Raw genomic sequence first — 22509 nt, 5'->3', positions numbered from 1 at the left:
ACATCCCTACATAAACTCTTGAGGGAACATTCAATATAAAATTCTGTATTACAACCAAAGGAACAAATAGAAACATACTCAATCACTAAGCAGGAAAAGATGCATCCTCATTGTAAAGCTGCATTCACGCATCTGTGTGAACTTTTACATCTGTGAGAAACTGACCTTTTTACGTTTTATGTCATCCATTTTGTCCCTTTTTTTCTCATTAGTTTTTAAAGGAAGGAGTTAGGACTTTTATTTATCCATTGACTTTTATCAGTGAAAAACAGATAATACATGGAAGACATACTGAAGTAAAAAGTATGTCTAAAAAAATAAAGTGAAATGTAGCAACAAAAATTAAAATATAAAAAACCCCATAAAAGTTGAAATTATCCCCTTTTGCAATATCCTAAAATTAAGAAATACGGTAGATCAAAAGCATATTATGTATTGTTGTGTCTGTAAAAGTCTAATCTATCAAAATCAAAATATAAATTAATTTGGTAGATAAGGTAAACTTTGTAAGGAGAAAAAAAATGTAAATGCCAGTATTGCTGTGTTTGCTTGACGTTGCTAGTTAAAAAATGCAATGAAAACCTATTGAAATGTCATATGTACTTAAAATTACAACAATAACTACAGGCCCTCACATATGTAGCTCCATTGAAAGAAAAATAGAAAAGTTCAGAATTTTTTCTAAGCAAGCAAAATAATACGGTAATACAAAAACATGAGAGCTTATTTTTTTGCAGAATGAGTTTTGTTTTTGAATGACAACATTCATTTTATCATGTGATATACTGGAAAGCGGGAATAAAATTCATAGTGTCGAAGTAGCAAAAAAAAGTGCAATTCTGCTATTGCTTTTTTTTATTTACAGCATTTATTTTATGGTAAAACTGACCTGGCAGTATAATTCTACAGATCCGTACGATTATGCAAATATGAAACATCCATAGTTTTTGCTTTATTTAAGCATTTTAAAAAAAATCTGAAATTTGTAAAAAAATTTTTTGCTTGTGGCGACACATTTCGAGAGCCATAACGCTTAACATTTTTGGGATATGGGGCTATGTGAGGGCTTGTTTTTTTGCACTATGAGCTGATGTTTTTATTGATAAAACTTTGGGGTAGATCCGATGTTGCAAAAATCATAAATAATGCTGATGTAAAGTAGACATATGGTAAATGTTGTTTATTAACTACTCTCTTTGTCTTAAAAGTCTAATCATTTGAAGTTTGAAAAGTGCTACTCTTTTTAAAATTTTCATCAAATTTCAGATATTTTTATTAAGAATGCAAAACATATTGACCTTAATGTACCACAAACATAAAGTACAATGTGTCAAGGAAAAATATTCTAAAAATCACTGGGATACTTTGACGCCTTTCAGAGTAAATACCAGAATATGTGACACATTTTAGACTTTAAAAATGGGGCTTGTTAATTAAGGCCAAATTTAGATCCATCACTAAGGGATTAAAAAAGTCAGAAAACTTAATCTGTTTTTTGGTTATTTATGATTACATAAAGTTTTGGCATTTCCGAAGAACATAGTTTGAGAAAGTCAAACTATGTTTGAATCATACTTAGCAGCAATCGCGCAGCCAGGCTCTGATTCATGCTGACCGTGGTTCAGACAGCATGAATCTAGAGCCAGGTTACCGGTAAGTTAGTAACTAAACATTGTTTTGTGTCATATTTGTAATCTGTGTATTTTCTTTGATCTTTGGTAAACCATTCTTTTGTGTTGGTTGGCTAACTGAAAAAAACCTTTTATATAAAATATAACTTTTAATAAGTTTTGTTAAAAGAGAAATCTTAGATACCCACTACGAAGGTGAAAGTGCAACGTGCAAAAACCTTAGTGTGTTGGTTCCATAATTTAAAAAGAACCCATACATTTTGTGTTTCTTTCTACTGTCGTCAAAAAAGATAAAATTGATTAGCTAAGCAATTATATGTATTAAACTTCATGTAGAGATGTGACAGTGAGATTAACAAATTATAGCAGATCTTTGCAGTTGGGGGCACTCTGATTGGAAAATGGTGCAGTCCAACAGCAAGATATATCACTTAGCACTGAACAATGGCAATAATTCAGAATCTGCTTTTAGTAGGTACGAATCACTCTCCTTGGTGACCTTAGATGGAGGCTAGTATATAGGATGCGTCTCAGGTTCCAAAAATTATGAAATGCCCAATCTTAATGATATCTGCCACCTGGAGGTTCTAGGCAGGAAATATTAATGCCATATTTCCTATTATGATTTAAGATTTCTATAGCTAGGAGACATGGCATATTCAACTTTTTCCATATGGCCAAAGTTAATTCGGAACTGATGCGCAGACTGCACGTGATGTAAGGAAATGTATTATGTTCACCACTTCATTACAACACTAAAAAAATATCAACTATAACTAGAAGACCTAGACCGGTCACAAAAAATCTAATATTCATATCTGCTATCCGATGCCAAAGCGTTTGACATTCTTGGCCAAATGCTGCTTTGAGCAAAGGAAATGTATTTACTCAGGTGAGAAAAGTATCACCTCATAGCCTCTGTGCCCAGACTTCATGTCTGCTTTCCATCAGATAATCTACTTCAATTACCTGCTCACAGCAGGGTCATAGAGTAAAAGAGGTCAAATGGAGTGTAAGGGTATGTGCACACGTTGCGGATTTCTTGCAGAAATTTCCTGAAGAAAACCGGAAATTTTCTGCAAGAAATCCGCATTTTTTTTTTTTGCGTTTTTTTTTCCGTTTTTTTTGCGTTTTTTTAGCATTCTGCAAGCGTAATTAGCTTGCAGAATGCTAAAGTTTTCCAAGCGATCTGTAGCATCGCTTGGAAAACTGACTGACAGGTTGGTCACACTTGTCAAACATAGTGTTTGACAAGTGTGACCAACTTTTTACTATAGATGCAGCCTGTGCAGCATCTATAGTAAAAGATAGAATGTTTAAAAATAATAAAAAAAATAAAAAAAATAAAAAAATGCTTATACTCACCCAGACGTCTCCTCAGCGGCGTCCGTTCCTCTTTCTATAGCTGGTCTGTGCGCACAGGACCTTCCGTGACGTCACGGTCACGTGAGCGGTCACATGACCGCTCACGACCAATCACAGGACAGTGACGTCATCGGCAAGGTCCTTCACCGCACATCAGCTACAGGAACCGAAGCGACAGCATGCAGTGGAGGCGGGAAGACATCGAGGGTGAGTATAGGACTATTTTTTATTTTAATTCTTATTTTTTGACCACTTATATGGTGCCCAGTGCGTGGAGGAGAGTCTCCTCTCCTCCACCCTGGGTACCAACCGCACATAATCTGCTTACTTCCCGCATCGTGGGCACAGCCCCGTGTGGGAAGTAAGCAGATCAATGGACCCCTAGGTGTGCGGAATCCCCTGCAATTCCGCATTTTAATGAACATGTTGCTTTTTTTTCCGCGATGCGATTTTTTTGCGGAAAAAAAGGCTACATTTGCACAAAAAATGCGGAATACACTTAAAATAATAGGAGGCATATGTTAGCATTTTTTTCGCGTTTTTATCACGTTTTTATAGCGAAAAAACGCGAAAAAAACGCGAAAAATACTTAACGTGTGCACATGGCCTTAGAGTGTCAGCTCTTTTTCCATATACATTTTATGATAAAGTCATGCTTCTAAGCTCAATATGAGGGTTACATGTATCCTCTCAATAGATGGTCTGAGAAATTGGTCCTATATTACAATTACATTTAGGACACAGGGGCAAAGGGAAACTGTACTATAACATGTATACTTTATTACTAGGGCAGAGAATAACTGTGCTATACTTTGCACACTTCTTTACCGGGGCAAAGAAAATCCTACTATAATGTGTATACTTCTATTACTACTGCAGAGAGGAACCCTACTATACCTGTTATACTTCTGTTACTAGGGCATAAATAAGTGATAAAATACATTTTATACCTCTATTATTATGGCAGCAAGGAACCCTTCTACAACTTGTATACTTCTGTATACTAGGGCAGAAATAAAATTTCCTATACCTTGTATACTTCTTTTGAAGAAAGCTTTGCAACCTTCACATGACCATACTCCATAGTGGTATCCAGATGCATAGTCACTGCATACTGCACAATATCGAGTTTCTTTGCTGGACTCCATTGGTGGGGATCCCTTTTCATTAGAAGTAGATATTCGTTCTCTTCCACTTTGGCGCCTATTATCTGAACCTGACCTGCAAAAATGAACCAGAAATTAAAATAACAATAATAAAAATAGATGAAACTTACTAATGTAATTTAACTATGGCTACGTTCACATTAGCGTCTTTGGGCGCAGCGTCGTCGACGGATACCGACGCATGCGTCATGCGCCCCTATCTTTAACATGGGGGGTGCATGGACATGCGCCGGTATGCATTGTCAAGCGTTGTACGACGCATGCGTCATTTGAGCGCACCAGACAGGGAGCAGCCGACGCTACATGTTGCATTTTTCCTGCATCAAATTTCCGGTAAACAACGCATGCAACGCACTTGCGTCGTAAATGTGCCAAAAAACCACATTACTGTCTATGTACAACGCATAGGGCGCAGTTGTCTGCGTTGACCCGCGTTGTTCGACGCATGTGCCTTTTGAGTAAAAAACAAGTGATGAAGTGTCTAGACAGTGACAAGACCACCCTATAGATATAAAAAAAAGGGTGACTGCATTGTATTTCACTTGCCTGCACGTCTGGAAACAGAGAGTACACGAGACACAGCTCTGCCTTCAAGAGATGTAAGTATATAATTTCTCTGCCCATTTTTTTTTATTCTTTGCAATGTTTGTTGTTTGTTTTTTTTTTTATGTGTGTGACTTTTTTTTTTTTTCTTGCAATTTATGGTGGTTTATTTAATTTTTATTGGGTTGTTCTGCATTGACCGCATGCGTCAAAAAACGCTGCGTTGTGTATTGCGTTTTGGGTTGCGTCGACGACGCTGCACCCAAAGACGCTAATGTGAACGTTGCCCAGATGTCAAGATATTAGACTCAGTCCCTGGCCCTGGCAGCTCTACTTCATATTTAGTTTCACCATAGGAGCTTCCTCAATTTGACATCCTGTATATGAAGGCAGTGATTGACTGGCTCAGTTCATTAGCTAAGCCAGTGCCTCTTTCCTGTCACAGCTGATGCATAGGCAGAAAAGTGGGCCAACTTAAAGTTTGAATCAAGACCAGCCATGCCCATTGGACCACGCCATCTGTGAGTATAAGAAAAGCTCTTTTTCTGTGCTATGCAGAGGGGCTGGGGGACTCATATACACTCACCGGCCACTTTATTAGGTACACCATGCTAGTAACGGGTTGGAACCCCTTTTGCCTTCAGAACTGCCTCAATTCTTCGTGGCATAGATTCAACAAGGTGCTGGAAGCATTCCTCAGAGATTTTGGTCCATATTGACATGATGGCATCACACAGTTGCCGCAGATTTGTCGGCTGCACATCCCAAAGATGCTCCATACAAGGCAGGATGGATCCATGCTTTCATGTTGTTTACACCAAATTCTGACCCTACCATCCGAATGTCGCAGCAGATATCGATACTCATCAGACCAAGCAACGTTTTTCCAATCTTCTACTGTCCAATTTCGATGAGCTTGTACAAATTGTAGCCTCAGTTTCCTGTTCTTAGCTGAAAGGAGTGGTACCCGGTGTGGTCTTCTGCTGCTGTAGCCCATCTGCCTCAAAGTTCGATGCACTGTGCGTTCAGAGATGCTCTTAGGCCTACCTTGGTTGTAACGGGTGGCGATTTGAGTCACTGTTGCCTTTCTATCAGCTCGAACCAGTCTGCCCATTCTCCTCTGACCTCTGGCATCAACAAGGCATTTCCGCCCACAGAACTGCCGCTCACTGGATTTTTTTTCTTTTTTGGACCATTCTCTGTAAACCCTAGAGATGGTTGTGCGTGAAAATCCCAGTAGATCAGCAGTTTCTGAAATACTCAGACCAGCCCTTCTGGCACCAACAACCATGCCACGTTCAAAGGCACTCAAATCACCTTTCTTCCCCATACTGATGCTCGGTTTGAACTGCAGGAGATTGTCTTGACCATGTCTACATGCCTAAATGCACTGAGTTGCCGCCATGTGATTGGCTGATTAGAAATTAAGTGTTAACAAGAAGTTGGACAGGTGTACCTAATAAAGTGGCCAGTGAGTGTACATCTTACTAGAATCCTGTAAAAGAGGCCTTAATGGTGGTGGTTGTACTTTATTCTGGGAAAATCTGGTGTCAGGTTCCCTTTATTATGATAAAGTATTCTATATTATTTATACATTATATATAATGTATAGTTTTGCTCAAAAGTTTACATACCCTGGCAGAATTTGTGCTTTCTTTGCCTTTTTTCAGAGAATATGAATGATAACACCACATTTTTTTCTCCACTCATGGTTAGTGGTTGGGTAAAGCCATTTATTGTCAAACTATTGTGTTTTCTCTTTTTAAATCATAATGACAACCCAAAACATCCAAATGACCCTGATCAAAAGTTCACATACCCCATGTTAGGTGCCGGGATTCTCCCACTGCAGAGGGTAGATTCCAAGCCTTGTCTGCCTCTGCGGTCTCCCATTCTGCTCCGGCTCAGACTGGTGCTGTTCGCTTGGTTGCTGCGGGCTCTCCAGCCAAAGCTATAGTAACAAGCAATAGGCAGCGGCGAACAGACGCTCCAGAGGCTAAGTCTAGAAATCGTCCTACTAAGCATGCTAGTGAAGGTGGCGGCCTCTCATTGGTGGTCGGTCGTCAGCTGCTTGGGTGACGTGGCAGTTCTGGATTGGTCCATGAGCAAGTTCTTGTCTGACTGGACTTGAACAGGAACGTATAAAAGGTTTCATGGAGCGGGCGTCGGTGCACTAAGATCATTTATGTTATGTATGTTGGTGGATATGTTACCACTCTGTGTGTGCACGTGTGCCGATTCTAGCAAGTCAATTGTGTGTCTAGGCAGGCAGTGTAGGGTGGGAACTCCCGCTTGGGCTTAGCATCTGTCTCCGGTCGTGTGCGCGATTGGCACAGCTGAGTTTCAGAGCAGGCACAACCACCAGCATAGAATTCCCTGGGGGTTAAGCTATAGGGACCCCAACTAGCGTCATTACTGCTTTACTCCTGCGGCGTCTAACAGGGCAAAGTTCTGAGTGCTTTCTTTCTTTGTACCACTCTGTGGAGTAACAGAGCCAGGTACTTAGCGCTCTGTTGAAATTGAGTGACATTTAACTCGGGGTGTTTATAGTGCTAGCTCACTGCTTTGCTCTGCCATTGTTCACTAGCTGCAGCTTAATATCACTGCACAGTGGATACCGGATTGCGATCGCACTTCATCATAATTTATATTTAGTGCGATCTGCAAACCCTAACACCCCATTTCTTAATACTGTGTATTGCCCCCTCTAACATCAATGACAGCTTGAAGTCTTTTGTGGTAGTTGTGGATGAGGTTATTTTCTCAGATCGTAAAGCAGCCCAATTTTCTTGGAAAAAAGCCTCCAGCTCCTGTAAATTCCTGGGCTGTCTAGCATGAACTGCGTGCTTGAGATCTCCCCAGAGTGGCTCAGTGATATTGAGGTCATGAGACTGAGATGGCCACTCCAGAACCTACACTTTGTTCTGCTGTAGCCAATGACATGTCGACTTGGCCTTGTGTTGTCTTTTTGGATCGTTGTCACGTTGGAACGTTCAAGTACGTCCCATAGCTTTCAGGCTGATGAGTGCAAATTTGTTTACAGTATTTGCTGATAACGGGCTGCATTCATATTTCCTTCAACTTTGACCCAGTTTCCTGTGCCTTTGTAGCTCACACATAACCAAAACATCAGCAATCCACCTTTGTGCTTTACAGAAGGAATGGTGTTCCTTTCATCATAGGCCTTGTTGACCCCTCTCCAAATGTAACTTTTTTGGTTGTGGTCAAAAAGTTAAATTTTGGTCTCATCGCTCCAAATTACCTTGTTCCAGAAGTTTTAAGGCTTTTCTTTGCACTGTTTTGTGTATTGTAGGCGAGATACTTTGTGGCATTTGTGTAGTAATGGCTTTCCTCTGGCGACTCGACCATGCAGCCCAATTTTCTGTAAGTGCCTCCTTATTGTGCATCTTGAAACAGCCATACCACTAGTTTTCAGAGAGTCCTATATTTCAGCTGATGTTATTTGTGGGTTTTTCTTTGCATCCTGGACAATTTTCCTGGCAGTTCTGGACGACATTTTGGTTGGTCTACCTGGCCGTGGTTTTGTTTTTACAGAGCCCCTTATTTTCCATTTGTTAATCAGATTTTGAACACTGCTGGCTGGCATTATCAATTTCTTGGATATCTTTTTGTATCCCTTTCCTGTTTTATGCAGTTCAACTACCTTTTCCCGTAGATCCAATGACAATCCTTTTGCTTTCCCCATGACTCACAATCCAGAAATGTCAGTGGCAGGATGAAAGATGCAAGAGTCTGTCTGGATCCTAGAAACTCACTCAGCTGTTATGAACACACATTGATTACAAGCAAACAGGTCACAGGTGAGGATGTTACCTTTAGAAGCCATTCAAACCTATGTGTGTCAACTTCTGTGCATGTTATCAGGCCAAAATCACCAGGGTATGAGAACTTTTCATCAGGGTAATTTGGATGTTTTGGATTGTCATTATGATTTAAAAAGAGAAAACACAGTAGTTTGACAATAAATGGCTTCACCCAATCCCTAACCATGAGTGGAAAAAAAGTTTTGGTGTTATCATTCATATTCTCTCAAAAAAGGCCAAGAAAGCTAAAATTCTGTGGGGTATGTAAACTTTTGAGCACAACTGTATAATTATATAATATATTTTACTTAAGTAACCCGTAGTAATATTTTACTTAAGTAACTTTCCTTACCCGTTTAATGTTTCATTCTTTTTTGTACAGTTTGTTTTAACTATTTTGAATGGAGAATGAAGAAATGAGTTATGTGACTTCACTACTGTTTCTGTGGGAGTGATACATTCTTTTGAAAGTTTAGTGTTTTTAATCAATGTTTTAGATTTTGTCATGAGTGGGAGCAGCCAACTGTGAAAGGTGCAGTTCTCATTAATACACCTCACACATCATTAAGTAAAGGCCCTATCTACTAAAGTGATTTCAAGCAACATCTGGTTTACAATCATGAGAGATATCATTCAAAATAGCTGGAGTGGACTGCCAAGACCCATTCTAGAAATAAACCCAAGTCCATTCAAATGTGTGTCCTTTGCATATTAAAATGCCCCATCTATCTCATATATCTCGTCTGTTGGATGTGAATATGACATATTTTTTTATACGCTAGTGTGACTGTAACCTAATAGCGTATATGTCATATGCCGCTGAAACAGTTCCAGGCAAGACCAAGCAAGATCAAGCAAGACCTCAGAGGGTGTCCTGTGGTATCTGGTACCAAAATGTTGGTGGCAGGTTTTTTTTTAAGTCCTGCTCATTTCAAGGTGGGGTTTTCCATAGATCAAACTTGTTTTTCTTGCTCAGGTTCAAGACCAAGTCAACATTATGATTTCTGACATGCCCATTATTCTTGCACATATTGTAGTCTGTGTACTATACTGCTGAAATGAAAAGCAAACATTTACCTGATCTTACTTGGTCTACACAAATACTAGGACATTAGTACAAGTGAAAATAACACCAACGTGAATGTTTGGACCCTATGATTTTCAGTAAAGCATTGTCTGGAGCATCACATGTCCTCCATCAGCTTGTCTGTCCACATGTTATAAAAGATCAGTCCTGGCCAGTTCAGTCTGGAACTACACTGCCACATATGCAGCAAGCTAGGATGACTGTGTTCTAACTGTCATGATCCAGGTTGAGGCTTGCCTTCTTCCATCTCTTCCCCATCCTGGTCATGTGTGAGTTAACCTTTCTCTGTCTCTCTTTGGTGCATGGTAGGCTATTTTTCTGTGCTGCTACTGACAGCCCATGTCAGTTATAGTTCCAGTCTTCGGCTTGAGCAGCTGACCCCATTACTCCCTGATTTGTCCTCTTGCTGTTTTCTGACTCCAGATGCTAGCACGTTCCCCATACGCATCCTTGACTTAGCCTTTTCCCCTGTGACTGGACCCTGTTGTGTTTTGACTCGGCTTATTTTCTGACCTGTGTCTCCATCTAGGGTCCTCTGCACTCTCGCTCCAGACTGGCTCTGACCTTCTGGCTTTTTTCTGATTACTCATTCATTTCTCCCCACTGGTACCGCACTCCTGTCTGTTACTGACTTGGCTTTATTGACTATCCTTCTGCCCCTTTGTGGAGGCTGCTGCTGCAGTGACCAGGAAAGCCATTACTAATGTATGTTATATATCATATGGTAAGTGTGTTCTCTATTCCTTACATGATTACACTTGCGACACCGGCTCCTTGTCTTGCCTTGGGAGGAGGTAAACTATTTAATTCTATGCTACCCTCTACTGCCTTGTTTTGGTATTACAGCTTGTAGTACTATGCTGCCCTCTTCTGCCTTAGTTTGGTATTGCAACGTGTTTTTCTGATTTAAAGATAAGTGGTAGTTGGAGGTGGTGCGTGTGGGACGAAAGGCACTTTATGGATGGTTTTGGTAGGCAGAGGAGATAGAAAAATGGGGCTCCTGGATTGGGACAAGCGGGGTGTACAAATAGCACCCTATTCATAGTGCCCCGCATCTTACAGCAACAGAGTGCTGAGACAAGAGTAGGAACTGCAGAACTGTGCAGCAGATTCCCTGGATACTCCAATCTGATTAAGGTCAGTTTGATCCTCCCCCTTCATGCAGCACAGTTAGTCAAATGGCTACCCATGACTGTTATATTGAAAAATATAAGGATTGTTACAATCCTTCAGTAAAGTTCATCTTTCAAGTTTGCACGAAACCCCGGTGTATGCTTCTTTCGTCCCCAGCCTCATCCCTTGCGGGCATCAACATAACTCAGTCTCATATATCCGTCGTCTCCCCCTTTATAATTGCCATTTGCCACCGAACCTAGGGATTGTTAAAGCCATCGGAGTCACTGTGACTGAACCATCCTCCAAAATACTAGGCCATGCAAATTAAAAAATGGCGTCACGAACAGGATAAAGCCTTTTCTCGGTCCCAGCCTTGGGAGGATGGTGGTAACTTTTCATTTGACTAACTGTGCTGCATAAAGGGGAGGATCAAACTGACCTTAATCAGATTGGAGAATCCAGGGAATCTGCTGCATAGTTCTGCAGTTCCTTCTCTTGTCTCAGCACTCTGTTGCTGTAAGACACGGGGCACTCCGAATAGCGTGCTATTTGTACACCCCGCTTGTCCCAATCCAGGAGCCCCAATTTTCTATCTCCTCTCCCCACCAAAACCGTCCATAAAGTACCTTTCGTCCCACACGCACTACCTCCAACTGCCACTTATCTTCAAATCAGAAAAACATGTTGCAATGCTAAAGGCAGAAGAGGGCACCACTTACCTCCTCCAAAGGCAAGACAAAGAGCCAATGTCGCAAGTGTAATCATGTAAGGAATAGAGAACACACTTACCATATGATATATAACATACATTAGTAATGGCTTTCCTGGTCACTACACTGCGGCACTGCGGGTTTACATTAGTAGTGCCTTACTGAGCCCTCTGCTCTATCGCACTCTGGTGGAGGTCTCTCGTACCCACACAGCAGCGGCACAACACTAACATCATCTTTTCATAGCAAGTATTAAAGAGTTTGTGCTAAGTGTAGAAATGATCATATTGATAGGATTCTTGGGGGTCTAAGCAATGGAAATAGATCTGGAGTAACAGAAGCTTCAGCATATCAATTCAAATGCTGATTTCTCAGTAAAGTTAGGTTTGCAGTTGTGCCATACTCCTTCCATTTTTGGATAATGGATTGTCCAGTGCTCTGAAAGATATTCAGAGCTTTGACCATTTTTTATAACCTAACCCTACTTTACTCTTCTCCAGAACTTTATTTCTGTCTGTCTGGTGTGTTCCTTATTTTTCATGATGCTTTTTGATCCCTAATGTTCTCAAACAAACCTCCGAGGTCTTTACAGAACAGCTGTAGTTAAATTGAGAAAAAATGGAGGTAGACTCCATTTATTAATTATGTGACTTCTGAAGGCATTTGGTCACTCAGGATTTTATTAAGGGGTATCAGACTATAGGGGCCTGAATTTAAATGCATGTCATAATATGCAGATTTAACTTTTTAAAGTAATTAGAAAAATGTATAATTTCCTCTACACTTCACAAATAAGTTCACAGGGATACTTTTTCAAGGAACTACTATATATATATATATATATATATATATATAGTGTGGGGGATAGCATGGGGGGACGCAATGAGAAGATATTAGACAGCTCAATGCAACAGGAAATCTAGAATCGGTCCTGACTACATAGAAACATGGTTGTGACAGAATGCTATCAGAAGGGGGTTGGTTACCGGGAACTTTATTTCAACCGCAAAAAAAATTAAAAAACACTGATTTTTCATTCCTTCTCTCCAGTGAACGCTGCTGGAGAGAAGAAATGAATGGCGGCTTCAGCACCACAAGCTGGGGGGACAGCGCTTACTGTAGCGCTGTTTCCTGCATGGCACACGGACTGCACACGGACAGCATCCATGTGCAGTACGTGTTTTACATGGACCCATTGACTTTAATGGGTCTGTGTGATCCGTGCGCTCCCACGAACACTGACATGTCTCCGTGTTTTTCAAACGGACACACGGTCCGTAAAAACACGCTGACATGTGCAGAGACACATTAAAATCAATGTGTCTACGTGAGTCAGTGTCTCCGGTAGGTGAGAAAACTGTCACCACATGTACCGGAGCCACTGAAGTGTGAAACCGGCCTAAAGATGATGTACTATGCAGTTTTAGTGCCTTTTTCTCTATAGACTTCTATGCAGAGCCTGGAAATAAGCATGTAAAAAAATGCTGCTGCATTTGTAAGTGCAGAAACAAAGTTTTTCTGTACTAATTGGCACCAAAACTGCATCAAATAGTGGTGCAAACACATGAAACATGCAGAAAAAAAGCTTTAGAAAAAATGCAACATTTACACTACATATGAATATGGCCTTAGCGATACATTTTTATTGGCTTAATGGAGAAAAAAAATTGTGTTAATCACGCCATTTGTTTTACACCATTTACCGATCACCTTAGATAATCTGATGTGTGGATTGTTACAATTACAGGGACACCAAATATGTCCATGTTATTTGCTGATTTGTGATGTATATTATTTTTATTAAAAAAACGCATTCAAAAAGACAATGTAATTGTTTTTCATCATTTTTTAAAAACATTATATGAAGAAAAAATCTAACTCTACATTACAGGTACAGGCTAAAACACTGCTATGTACAGATGTATCTCTGTTATATAATGTGAGATCACTGGGTTAGGCCTCCTTCACATGCCCTTGTGATTCCTGTACAGGAAAAACCACTACTGATGAGATCCGTGATCTGTGTCTGTGTGCCATCTGTATGTACGTATGTGACATCAATGTGACATCCATGTGCCCATTTGCTGTCCGCGTTTCACATCTGTGTGGCATCCGTGTGAAGTCCGTGTGTCCGTGCGCTGATCCCAGGCACTGGCTGCTGAAGGCAGCTCTCATCATTGCCACTTGGTCTCCCTGAGATCAACGCATCCTGGCAACAAAATGGGAGATGTATTCAGCAACAGCTGTGTCCCTCCTGTGTAAAATAAAGAATTAAATGAAAAAATGGTGTGGGCTCCAGCATAATTTTCATAGCTAGCAGAGGGAAATCCCACTGCTGGGGGCTGATTTTTATAATCTGGGAAAGGGGCTAATATCCCTGTTTTCTTAGCATATCCTGGTGAATTTATGAGGGACCCCAAAAACTAAAATAATAAACAACCATATCCCTCACCAGTCAGAAGTAAAGATAATCCATACTGTGCCACGCCGCAATTCATGTCTGTGACTTCTAGTTTACAAAGGTGCATTCCCACCGGCAGATCACTGTGAGTGGAAACGATGAACTGTGGTGATATCATTAGGCCGGCACCTGGGAACAGCACAACTGTACCACTTCTTCCCAGGCGCCGACACGTGTCATGCTGATGACACACGGATGTGCCCTACTCCCCATTAACAGCTCTCATAGCACTATTACCAAGGGATTAAAGTTTTAGTCCCATTACCCATTATAGAGCTCTCTTAGTCCTACTACCCAGTGTGAGGCAGTGACCGGTGTCACGGGTAAGGGTCCCTGTGTGTTCTCCCCGGGATGCGCATGGAGGTGTGTTGAGGCCATGGGAGTGCATTGCAATCACAGGCGTAGTTATGATTGCCATTGTGAGGCAGTGACCGATGTCACAGGTAGGGGTCACTGTGTGTTCTCCCCAGGTTATGCATGGAGGCGTATGGAGGCCATGAGAGTGCATTGCAGTCACAGGCGTAGATGTGATTGCAATGCAGACTAAAAATAAGTGTTGGTCTTGGACATGCTGGTTGTCCAAGGCAGTACTGGGAAAACCTGCTCTGGCTTGTTGTGTTTTGAAACAGACTGTGGGATGATAGTAATGCAGTCCATTTCATTGCAGGCCGGGTTTTCCATGTGGCTGAAGGCCACAGATCCCAGTTAAAATCCCTGCAGTAAACGGTATGGGAGTGTCAGAGTCAGTATCAGTCTGGTGTATGCTAGAAGGCAGAGCAATCGGCTCTGCAGAGCTCCTGTGTGAGACAACACAGGACAATGGAGCCAAGCAGCCAGGGGAGCTGAGATGCCTGGCACCCACAGCGTATGCAGCGGTGCAGTCGCCCACAGTAACTGGTCAGAGGAGGACTGGCATGTTTAGTGACCATAAACTGAAGGATATCATGTACTGTGGAAAGCTGTGAGTAAAGAGACATTAAGATGGTGGTGCAGTCACCCATGGCAACTAGTCTCGGAGGTGGACTGTCTTGTGCCCGGCGGTTAACTGGAGATAGACTGTCCTGTGCCCGAAGGAGGTGGACTAGAGTGTTTAACAGCTGCAAACCAGATGATATGGTTCCCGACAGCGATCTGGAGGATACTGTGCATTATGTAGTGCTGTGAATTGGAGGTTAATGATACATACTTGTGTGAACTGAACATTAATGCTGTGAAGTAACCGCATTAAAGAGAATTCGTGTTGAAACTTTGTTGGGTCACTGTCTTCTCACTGCATAAGTGTGCTACTTTAGCACTACACCAGGGACAGCTCTCTGAGCCCTGCTACCCAGGGACATCTCTTTTATAGCCTATAATCAGTCTGTGCATTGAAGTCCAGGCTCGAACTATGTTGCACGGATGTCTGCATGAGCCTAACAATTACAATTGACCCTTTAGAGTTAACCATATGATTATGCTGATGTGGCCCTCATTGAAAACGAGCTTGACACCCCTGCTCTAAGCCAAGGTACTGCTGGGCACATGGTACGGCAAGTGGATGAAGCACGCAGGAGATCATTAGCGGATAGCCGACAGGAGACCATTAACAGAGATACTGAAGGCCACAAACTGATAACTCAGGGACTGGAAACTGCAGACATACAGGTGACATCCTGAAGACTATAGAAAGTCAGCAGTGGTACTGAAAGTTGTACACATGTAACTCAGGGACTGGAAGCCACAGACAACCAGGTACAGAGTTAATGAAGACTGCAGGCAGATGGCAGAGTTACTGAAAACCACGGGCAGACAGGAAACTCAAGGACTGAAAGTCGCAGGCAGACTGGAGGCATCATGGAGACGACAGACAGGTTGCAGACAAAACTCTGGAGTAACAAGAAAGTCCAAATAACACAGAAGCTGCAGGCGGCTAGGAGATGTCCTGGAAGCCGGACATGTGGCAGAAGTCCTAGAAGACGAGGAACATGTAGCAGACAGAATTCCAGAGTAACTAGAAAATCTGAAAACAAGGAAGCTGCATGCAGATAAGAGACGTCCAGGAAAATATAGCCAGTTAGCAGTGGTACTGAAAGCTGCAGACATGTAACTCTGTGGATGGGAACTGTGTACAGACAAACTAAAAATTATACTAGCAAGTCTTCATACCATGACACAGGTATGTGTCTTGGGAGGCCTTATATAGGCTTAAGAAATGCAACACATGAGAGCATGCCAGGCTACTTGTAAGGCCGGAGTCACACTACAGCGAGATACGGCCAAGTCTCGCAGGTTAAAAACAAGCTCTGGCATGGAGCAGAGCATGCAGCTCCATGTATTGCTACGCGACCGCACGCTCCACTCCGGAGTGACGGTGCCAGAGCTTGTTTTTAACCTGCGAGACTCAGCAGTATCTCACTGTAGTGTGACTCCGGCCTAAGCCTGACGTGCAATTCAAGAAGGTCTTGCAGACAAGTGTGAGTGAAGCAAAGCATGGATCTGGGACAGGTGCACAACAGTACCTCCTTAATGGCCCCCCCGAAAAGTCTGTAGCCAGCACAACAATGTTGTTGCTGCTGCTCCTTTGGGAACCATGGTCTTGGTCTAAAACTATATAACGCAGGTTCACTGGATGAGGTGACTCCTCTAAGCCAAGGTCCCAGTGAGAACATGGGCCACAGGCATCAGTGCAGTATGTGGGTGAGGCACACATGACACAGATAACAGGTAGGAGACCATTAGCAGAGGTACAGTACTAAAAGCCATAGACAGGTAACTTAGGGAATGGAAGCCGCATACATACGGGTAACTTCCTGAAGACTGTAGACAGTCAGTAGTAGTACACCAATGTCGGACTCCCTACTTTTTATATAGGCTTCGGCACTGAGCCCACATCTTTTCTAGCACGTCAGCTGTGATCCACCCACGGCTATATACTAGTTAAATGCCACTATAAAACTCTGACAGCGGCATTTAACACGCGCTTCCGGCAAGCGTGCCAAAAATCCCGCCCATCGGCGCCCGTGTTATATGACCGCATGTTGCTGATGGGTTGACATGACAACCAGAGATCTCTATGGTGAGCAAGTGAGCAATTCTGCTACATACAGGCAATCTGATCATCGCTTGCATGTAGCAGAGCCAGTCGGGTTATGGCAGCTTCTAGTCTCCCATGGAGACTATTGAAGCATGCCAAATGTAAAAAAAAAATGTTTTTAAAAATATAAAAAAAATAAAAGATATGTAAAAGATAAAATCACCCCCCTTTTGCCCCATTCAAAATAAAACAATAAAAAAAATCAAACATACACATATTTGGTATCGCCGCTTTCAGAAACGCCCAAACTATCAATATAAAAAAAATAACCTGATCGCTAAACGGCGTAGCGAGAAAAAAAAGTCAAAACGCCAGAATTACATTTATTTGGTCGCCAAGACATTGCATTAAAATGCAATAACGGGAGATTAAAAGATCGTATCTGCACCAAATTGATATCATTAAAAACCTCAGCTTGGTATGCAAAAAATAAGCCCTCACTCAACCCAAAATCACAAAAAATGGAGACGCTACGGGTATTGGAAAATGGCGCAATTTTTTTAAAAACAAATTTTGGATTTTTTTCCACCACTTAGATAAAAAAAACCTATACATATTTGTTGTCTATAAACTTGTAATGACCTGGAGAATCATAATGGCAGGTCAGTTTTAACATTTAGTGAACATAGTAAAAAAGCAAAACAAAAAACAACTGTGGAATTGCACTTTTTCAATTTCACTGCACTTGGAATTTTTTTCCCATTTTCCAGTACACGACATGTTAAAACCAATGATGTCGTTCAAAAGTACAGCTCGTTCTGCAAAAAACAAGCCCTCACATGGCTATATTGACAGAAAAATAGAAAAGTTATGGCTCTGGGAAGAAGGGGAGCAAAAAACAAAAACACAAAAACGAAAATACCTCCGGGGGTTAAGTGGTTAATAAATGCTTAAGGACGTTTTAAACAAACCCATCTTTAAAGTCAAATGCTATATGAGTAATCTGGAGACTAACCTGGTTTCCTACTTGGAGCATTAAATTAACATTAATGGCAATGAAAGATAATATCTTGGACTAATAAAACCACAAAAAAAACCTGATAGCTCAAATGTAATTTTTACGCCAAAGTTTAATAAATTAGATGATGATCTTTACCATTTTCTCAAGATCTAGTTGAAAATAAAATTGAGTTACTACTCAATTCTAAGCCAATGCCTAGTGTTATTTTTAAAAGCTGCACATTCTATTATGGTGATGACTTGTTTTTTTTCAAGTGGATTACATCACTTGAATAAAACTTCTAAATCATATCCTTGTTTATACATTTGTAGCACATATAATATTCTTTATTACTTTGTGATTTAAAGTGTAGACAAGAGATAATATTACAGTCTATATATGTCAGACATTTGCAATTATTTTATGTTAAGCAATAATTATAAAGAAGTCTGGGTCAATACCATTTCTGGATACAGTATGACAAGACAGCAAGTTCACAGCGACCATTGAACCAGAAGATAATTTTATATATAACTATATAATTATATATAAAATTAACCATTCATCGTGATCATTTGGTGAAAGATCATAAAAAGAAAGCTTTTTCCATCTTTCATGATCTTTAAAAATAACCATTCAAGTATTCAATGCATCTCATAGTAAACAAAATGAAGAAAAAGGTGAATAAAAGGAAATGTAACTATACAGAGATGACTAGTGGGAGGTTTTACTGCAAGGAGCTGAAAGGCTCCATGATTGTGGAGCCTACTGAAACCGAATAAGGCTGCTTTCACACTAGCGTCGGCCTGACGTGCCGACGCGCGTTGTGAAAATAATGCCCAACGTGGGCAGCGGAAGCAGTCTTACGACGCTTCCGCTGACCCATTGTAAGGTCCGGGGAGGAGGGGGCGGAGTTTCGGCCGCGCATGCGCTGTCGAAAATGGCGGACACGATGCGCAAAAAAAGTTACATGTAACTTTTTTGTGCCGACGGTCCGCCAAAACACGACGCAACCATCGCGCGACGGTTGCGACGTGTGGCCATACGTCGCAATTAGTGTTGAGCATTCCGATACCGCAAGTATCGGGTATCGGCCGATACTTGTGGTATCGGAATTCCGATACCGGTATTCCGATACTTGCCGCGTATCGGATACCGGAATCGGAAGTTCCCAGATTCAAAATGCACAAATTCAGCCAATGAGAATGATTCCAAGTGTGGGCACATCCTGTTTAGCATGGAGGGCATGAAACTACTGGCAAGGCTGTGATTGGCTGCTGAAATGATGTCATGATGCAGTTTAAAAGTCGCTGGCGCCATTTTGCGATCACTCTGCTGTGAATTCAGTTAGTGACAGGACGCTGTTTGCTGACTGAGGGCCAGTTTAGAGATAGCGATTTGCTTCTTTGTGCTTTCCAAAGGCTAATTTAGCAACCGCTGTGTTCACCTACTATTCACCTTGCTTTTGCCTTGTAGCGCTGTTTTCACAGCGATCTGCAAGGTCTGTGTGTGTGTGTGTGTGAGTGCAGCCCACTCTCTAGTCTGAGTGCAGCCACACAGGCCATCCATAGCTGGTTGTATTCAGTTCAGGGAGGGTGGTTCATTGCCTCATACTGTTCTTTTTTTTTTTTTTTTTCCAAGTAGTGTAGTCTGCTGCTAATTTATTCAAAAAAATTCTATTAGTGTCTTTCCACCCGTCTCCAGCTAATTTGTGGAAAAACGCTACATAGGATAACGTAGAGGAGGGTTTTTGGGCCTTGCAGCGCCGTTTACGGCTGTCTGCACGGTCTCCGTGTGACTGCAGCTCGCCCTGTAGTCTGTGAGCAGCCATAGCCTGGTTGTCTCCAGCTCAGGGTTCTTCACTGCGTCATACCGCCAAATCAATTTTCATTTTGTTTTAAGTAGTGCAGGCTGCTGCACATTTTTTCAAAAAATTCCTATTAGTGTCTTTCCACCCGTCTCCAGCTAATTTGTGGAAAAACACTACATAGGATAACATAGAGGAGGGTTTTTGGGCCTTGCAGCGCCGTTTACGGCTGTCTGCACGGTCTCCATGTGACTGCAGCTCGCCCTGTAGTCTGTGAGCAGCCATAGCCTGGTTGTCTCCAGCTCAGGGTTCTTCACTGCGTCATACCGCCAAATCAATTTTCATTTTGTTTTAAGTAGTGCAGGCTGCTGCACATTTTTTCAAAAAATTCCTATTAGTGTCTTTCCACCCGTCTCCAGCTAACTTGTGGAAAAACACTACATAGGGTAACGTAGAGGAGGGTTTTTGGGCCTTGCAGCGCCGTTTACGTCTGTCTGCACGGTCTCCGTGTGACTGCAGCTCTATCTGTTGTCAGTTCAGCCCCCAAAAAATAAATAAATAATAAAGTTCACCAAACACACCAGTTACACCACTTTACATTTGTGTAGGCCACATTAGCTCATATTAAAGTCTAGTCCACACTTTAGAAAATTAGTGTTTCTTATACCTGTTAGGAGGAGTTGTTCATAAGCACACAAAGCCGTTAGTACTTTTCTGCTTATCTTTATCAGTCAACCAAGATGAAGAAGGCAGTGAGTAAGGCACGTGGGCGTGGGCGTGGGTGCGGAGCAGGGAGGGGACGTGGGGATTCTGTGCCTGCTGCGGGCACCGGTGACTCATCAGCACCCACTTTCACCAGGCAACAGTCATTCATGCGCAGCTTTGTGTCAGAGCGCTGTACACCGCTGCTGCATGAAGAACAAATTGAAGCCGTTGTCGGATGGATGGCAGCTAATGCATCAACTTCAATTAGTGCCACATCCTCTCAGACACAGAGCACTGGAGAGCAGCCATCTGTCTCTTCACCACCTGCCAAATTGCCCAGGCAGACAGAGAGCCCAGGACAGGAGCCGTCTCTACTTCTGTTCTCTGAATCTCTTGGCTTGGAAACAGGGGGCCAGCCAAGCAGCATTGGAGAAATGGAAGAAGAGGCAGGGTGCAGTGATGCCCAACAGCTTTTTCTCTCTTCCTCTGAAGAGGCGGGTGGGCCAGTGGCTCCGGTCACCACATCGCAGGCCGCATCAGCTGATGATGACACTCAGGGGCCACTTACTGGTGCGTGCTCTGCTGCTGAGACTACCCAGGAGGAGCAGTTGGGGGCAGAGGGTAGTGTAGATGATGAGGTCCTTGACCCATCTTGGCGTGAGGGACAGGAAGGTGGTGGGAGCAGCTCTGAGGAAGAGATTCCCCGTACGGCCCAAAGAGGGAGAGGGAGGGGGAAGACTGCGGATCCTGCAGCCTCTGCTTTGGCACCCGTTAGGAGCATGTCTCTTCCAAAAGCCAAAAAGGGCGCTCCTAAGACTTGCAGTGCCTGGTCCTTTTTTGACACAGTTGCAGATGACATTTGCTATGTCAGATGCAAGGTGTGTCATCAAAAAGTCAAAAGAGGGAAAAATGTCAGCAACCTCAATACCTCCAACATGTGGAAACATGTGCGCACCAGGCACCCGGCGGAGTTAGAAAAACACACTGAAGAGCTAGGCCAACCAACAGCGGCAGCTACCACCTCTTCAGCTCGTGTTGCCTCTTCCTCCAGCTCACACGCAGCTGGTTCGGCTTCCTCCCAGGATCGCCGTGGAAGAACCTCTGGCCCTGTTGTCCAGAGACCCGCTGTAATTCCACCCGCAGCACCACTTTTCCAGTCATCCACACACTCCCAGCCCAGTCTACAGCCATCGGTAGTACAGGCATGGGAGAAAAGGCGGCCTTTCTCGTCAAACCACCCACGAGCACAGGCTCTGACTGCAGGCATTGCCAAACTTCTGTCACTGGAAATGCTGTCATTCAGGCTGGTGGAGACTGACAGCTTCCGTGACTTGATGTCATTGGCAGTCCCACAGTACAATGTGCCCAGCCGCTTTTACTTCAGCAGGCAAGCCGTCCCTGCCCTGCACAAGCATGTGGAGGGACACATAAAACACGCGCTACTGAACGCTGTCAGTAGCAAGGTCCACCTCACCACCGATGCGTGGACCAGTCAACATGGACAGGGGCGATACCTTTCCCTCACTGCCCATTGGGTTAATGTCGTTGAGCCGGGTACAGACCGTGCGAGTGGCGCAGGACGTGTCCTGCCCACTCCAAGGATTGCAGGAATCCATTCTGTACGCATTGACTCCTCCTCTTACACCAGTTCCTCAGAATCATTGCTGCAGGAGCCGTCACAGTCCACCTCCACATGGACCCGTGATGAACGTGTACCTGTTACGACCGACATGAGCACAGCCGTGGCCAAACGTCAACAGGCCGTCTTGAAATTAATTTTTTTGGGGAATCGTAGCCACACAGCGCAGGAGCTCTGGAATGCCATCAAGCAGGAGAGCGATGTGTGGTTTGTGCAAGCGAATCTCCAGCCAGGCATGGTAGTGTGTGATAATGGCCGAAATCTGGTGGCAGCTCTGGGCCTCGGCAACCTCACTCACATCCCATGTCTGGCACATGTGCTCAATTTGGTCGTGCAAAGCTTTTTGAGGGACTATCCTGATCTTGATGCACTGCTGCACAAGGTCCGCCTAGAGTGTGCTCACTTGCGGCGTTCCAGCACGGCAAAAGCGCGCATTGCGGCT

At 42.9% G+C, this 22509-nt stretch overlaps 1 protein-coding gene across 1 annotated transcript in view; it reads right to left on the bottom strand.

Annotated features, from left to right (window-relative positions):
- ESR1 (estrogen receptor 1) overlaps positions 1-22509 on the bottom strand; it is a 499107-nt gene that overhangs the window by 152162 nt on the left and 324436 nt on the right. The window contains exon 3 of the mRNA XM_077283086.1: positions 4027-4217. Within this exon, the coding sequence (XP_077139201.1) occupies positions 4027-4217 (191 nt within the window). The remainder of the gene's footprint in view (positions 1-4026; positions 4218-22509) is intronic.

The sequence above is a fragment of the Ranitomeya variabilis genome, chromosome 2, assembly GCF_051348905.1.
Source record: "Ranitomeya variabilis isolate aRanVar5 chromosome 2, aRanVar5.hap1, whole genome shotgun sequence".
In the NCBI taxonomy this organism is placed as follows: Eukaryota; Metazoa; Chordata; class Amphibia; order Anura; family Dendrobatidae; genus Ranitomeya; species Ranitomeya variabilis.
The sequence above is the reverse complement of the archived record's forward strand: the minus strand, read 5'-3'. Positions and strand labels throughout refer to the sequence as shown.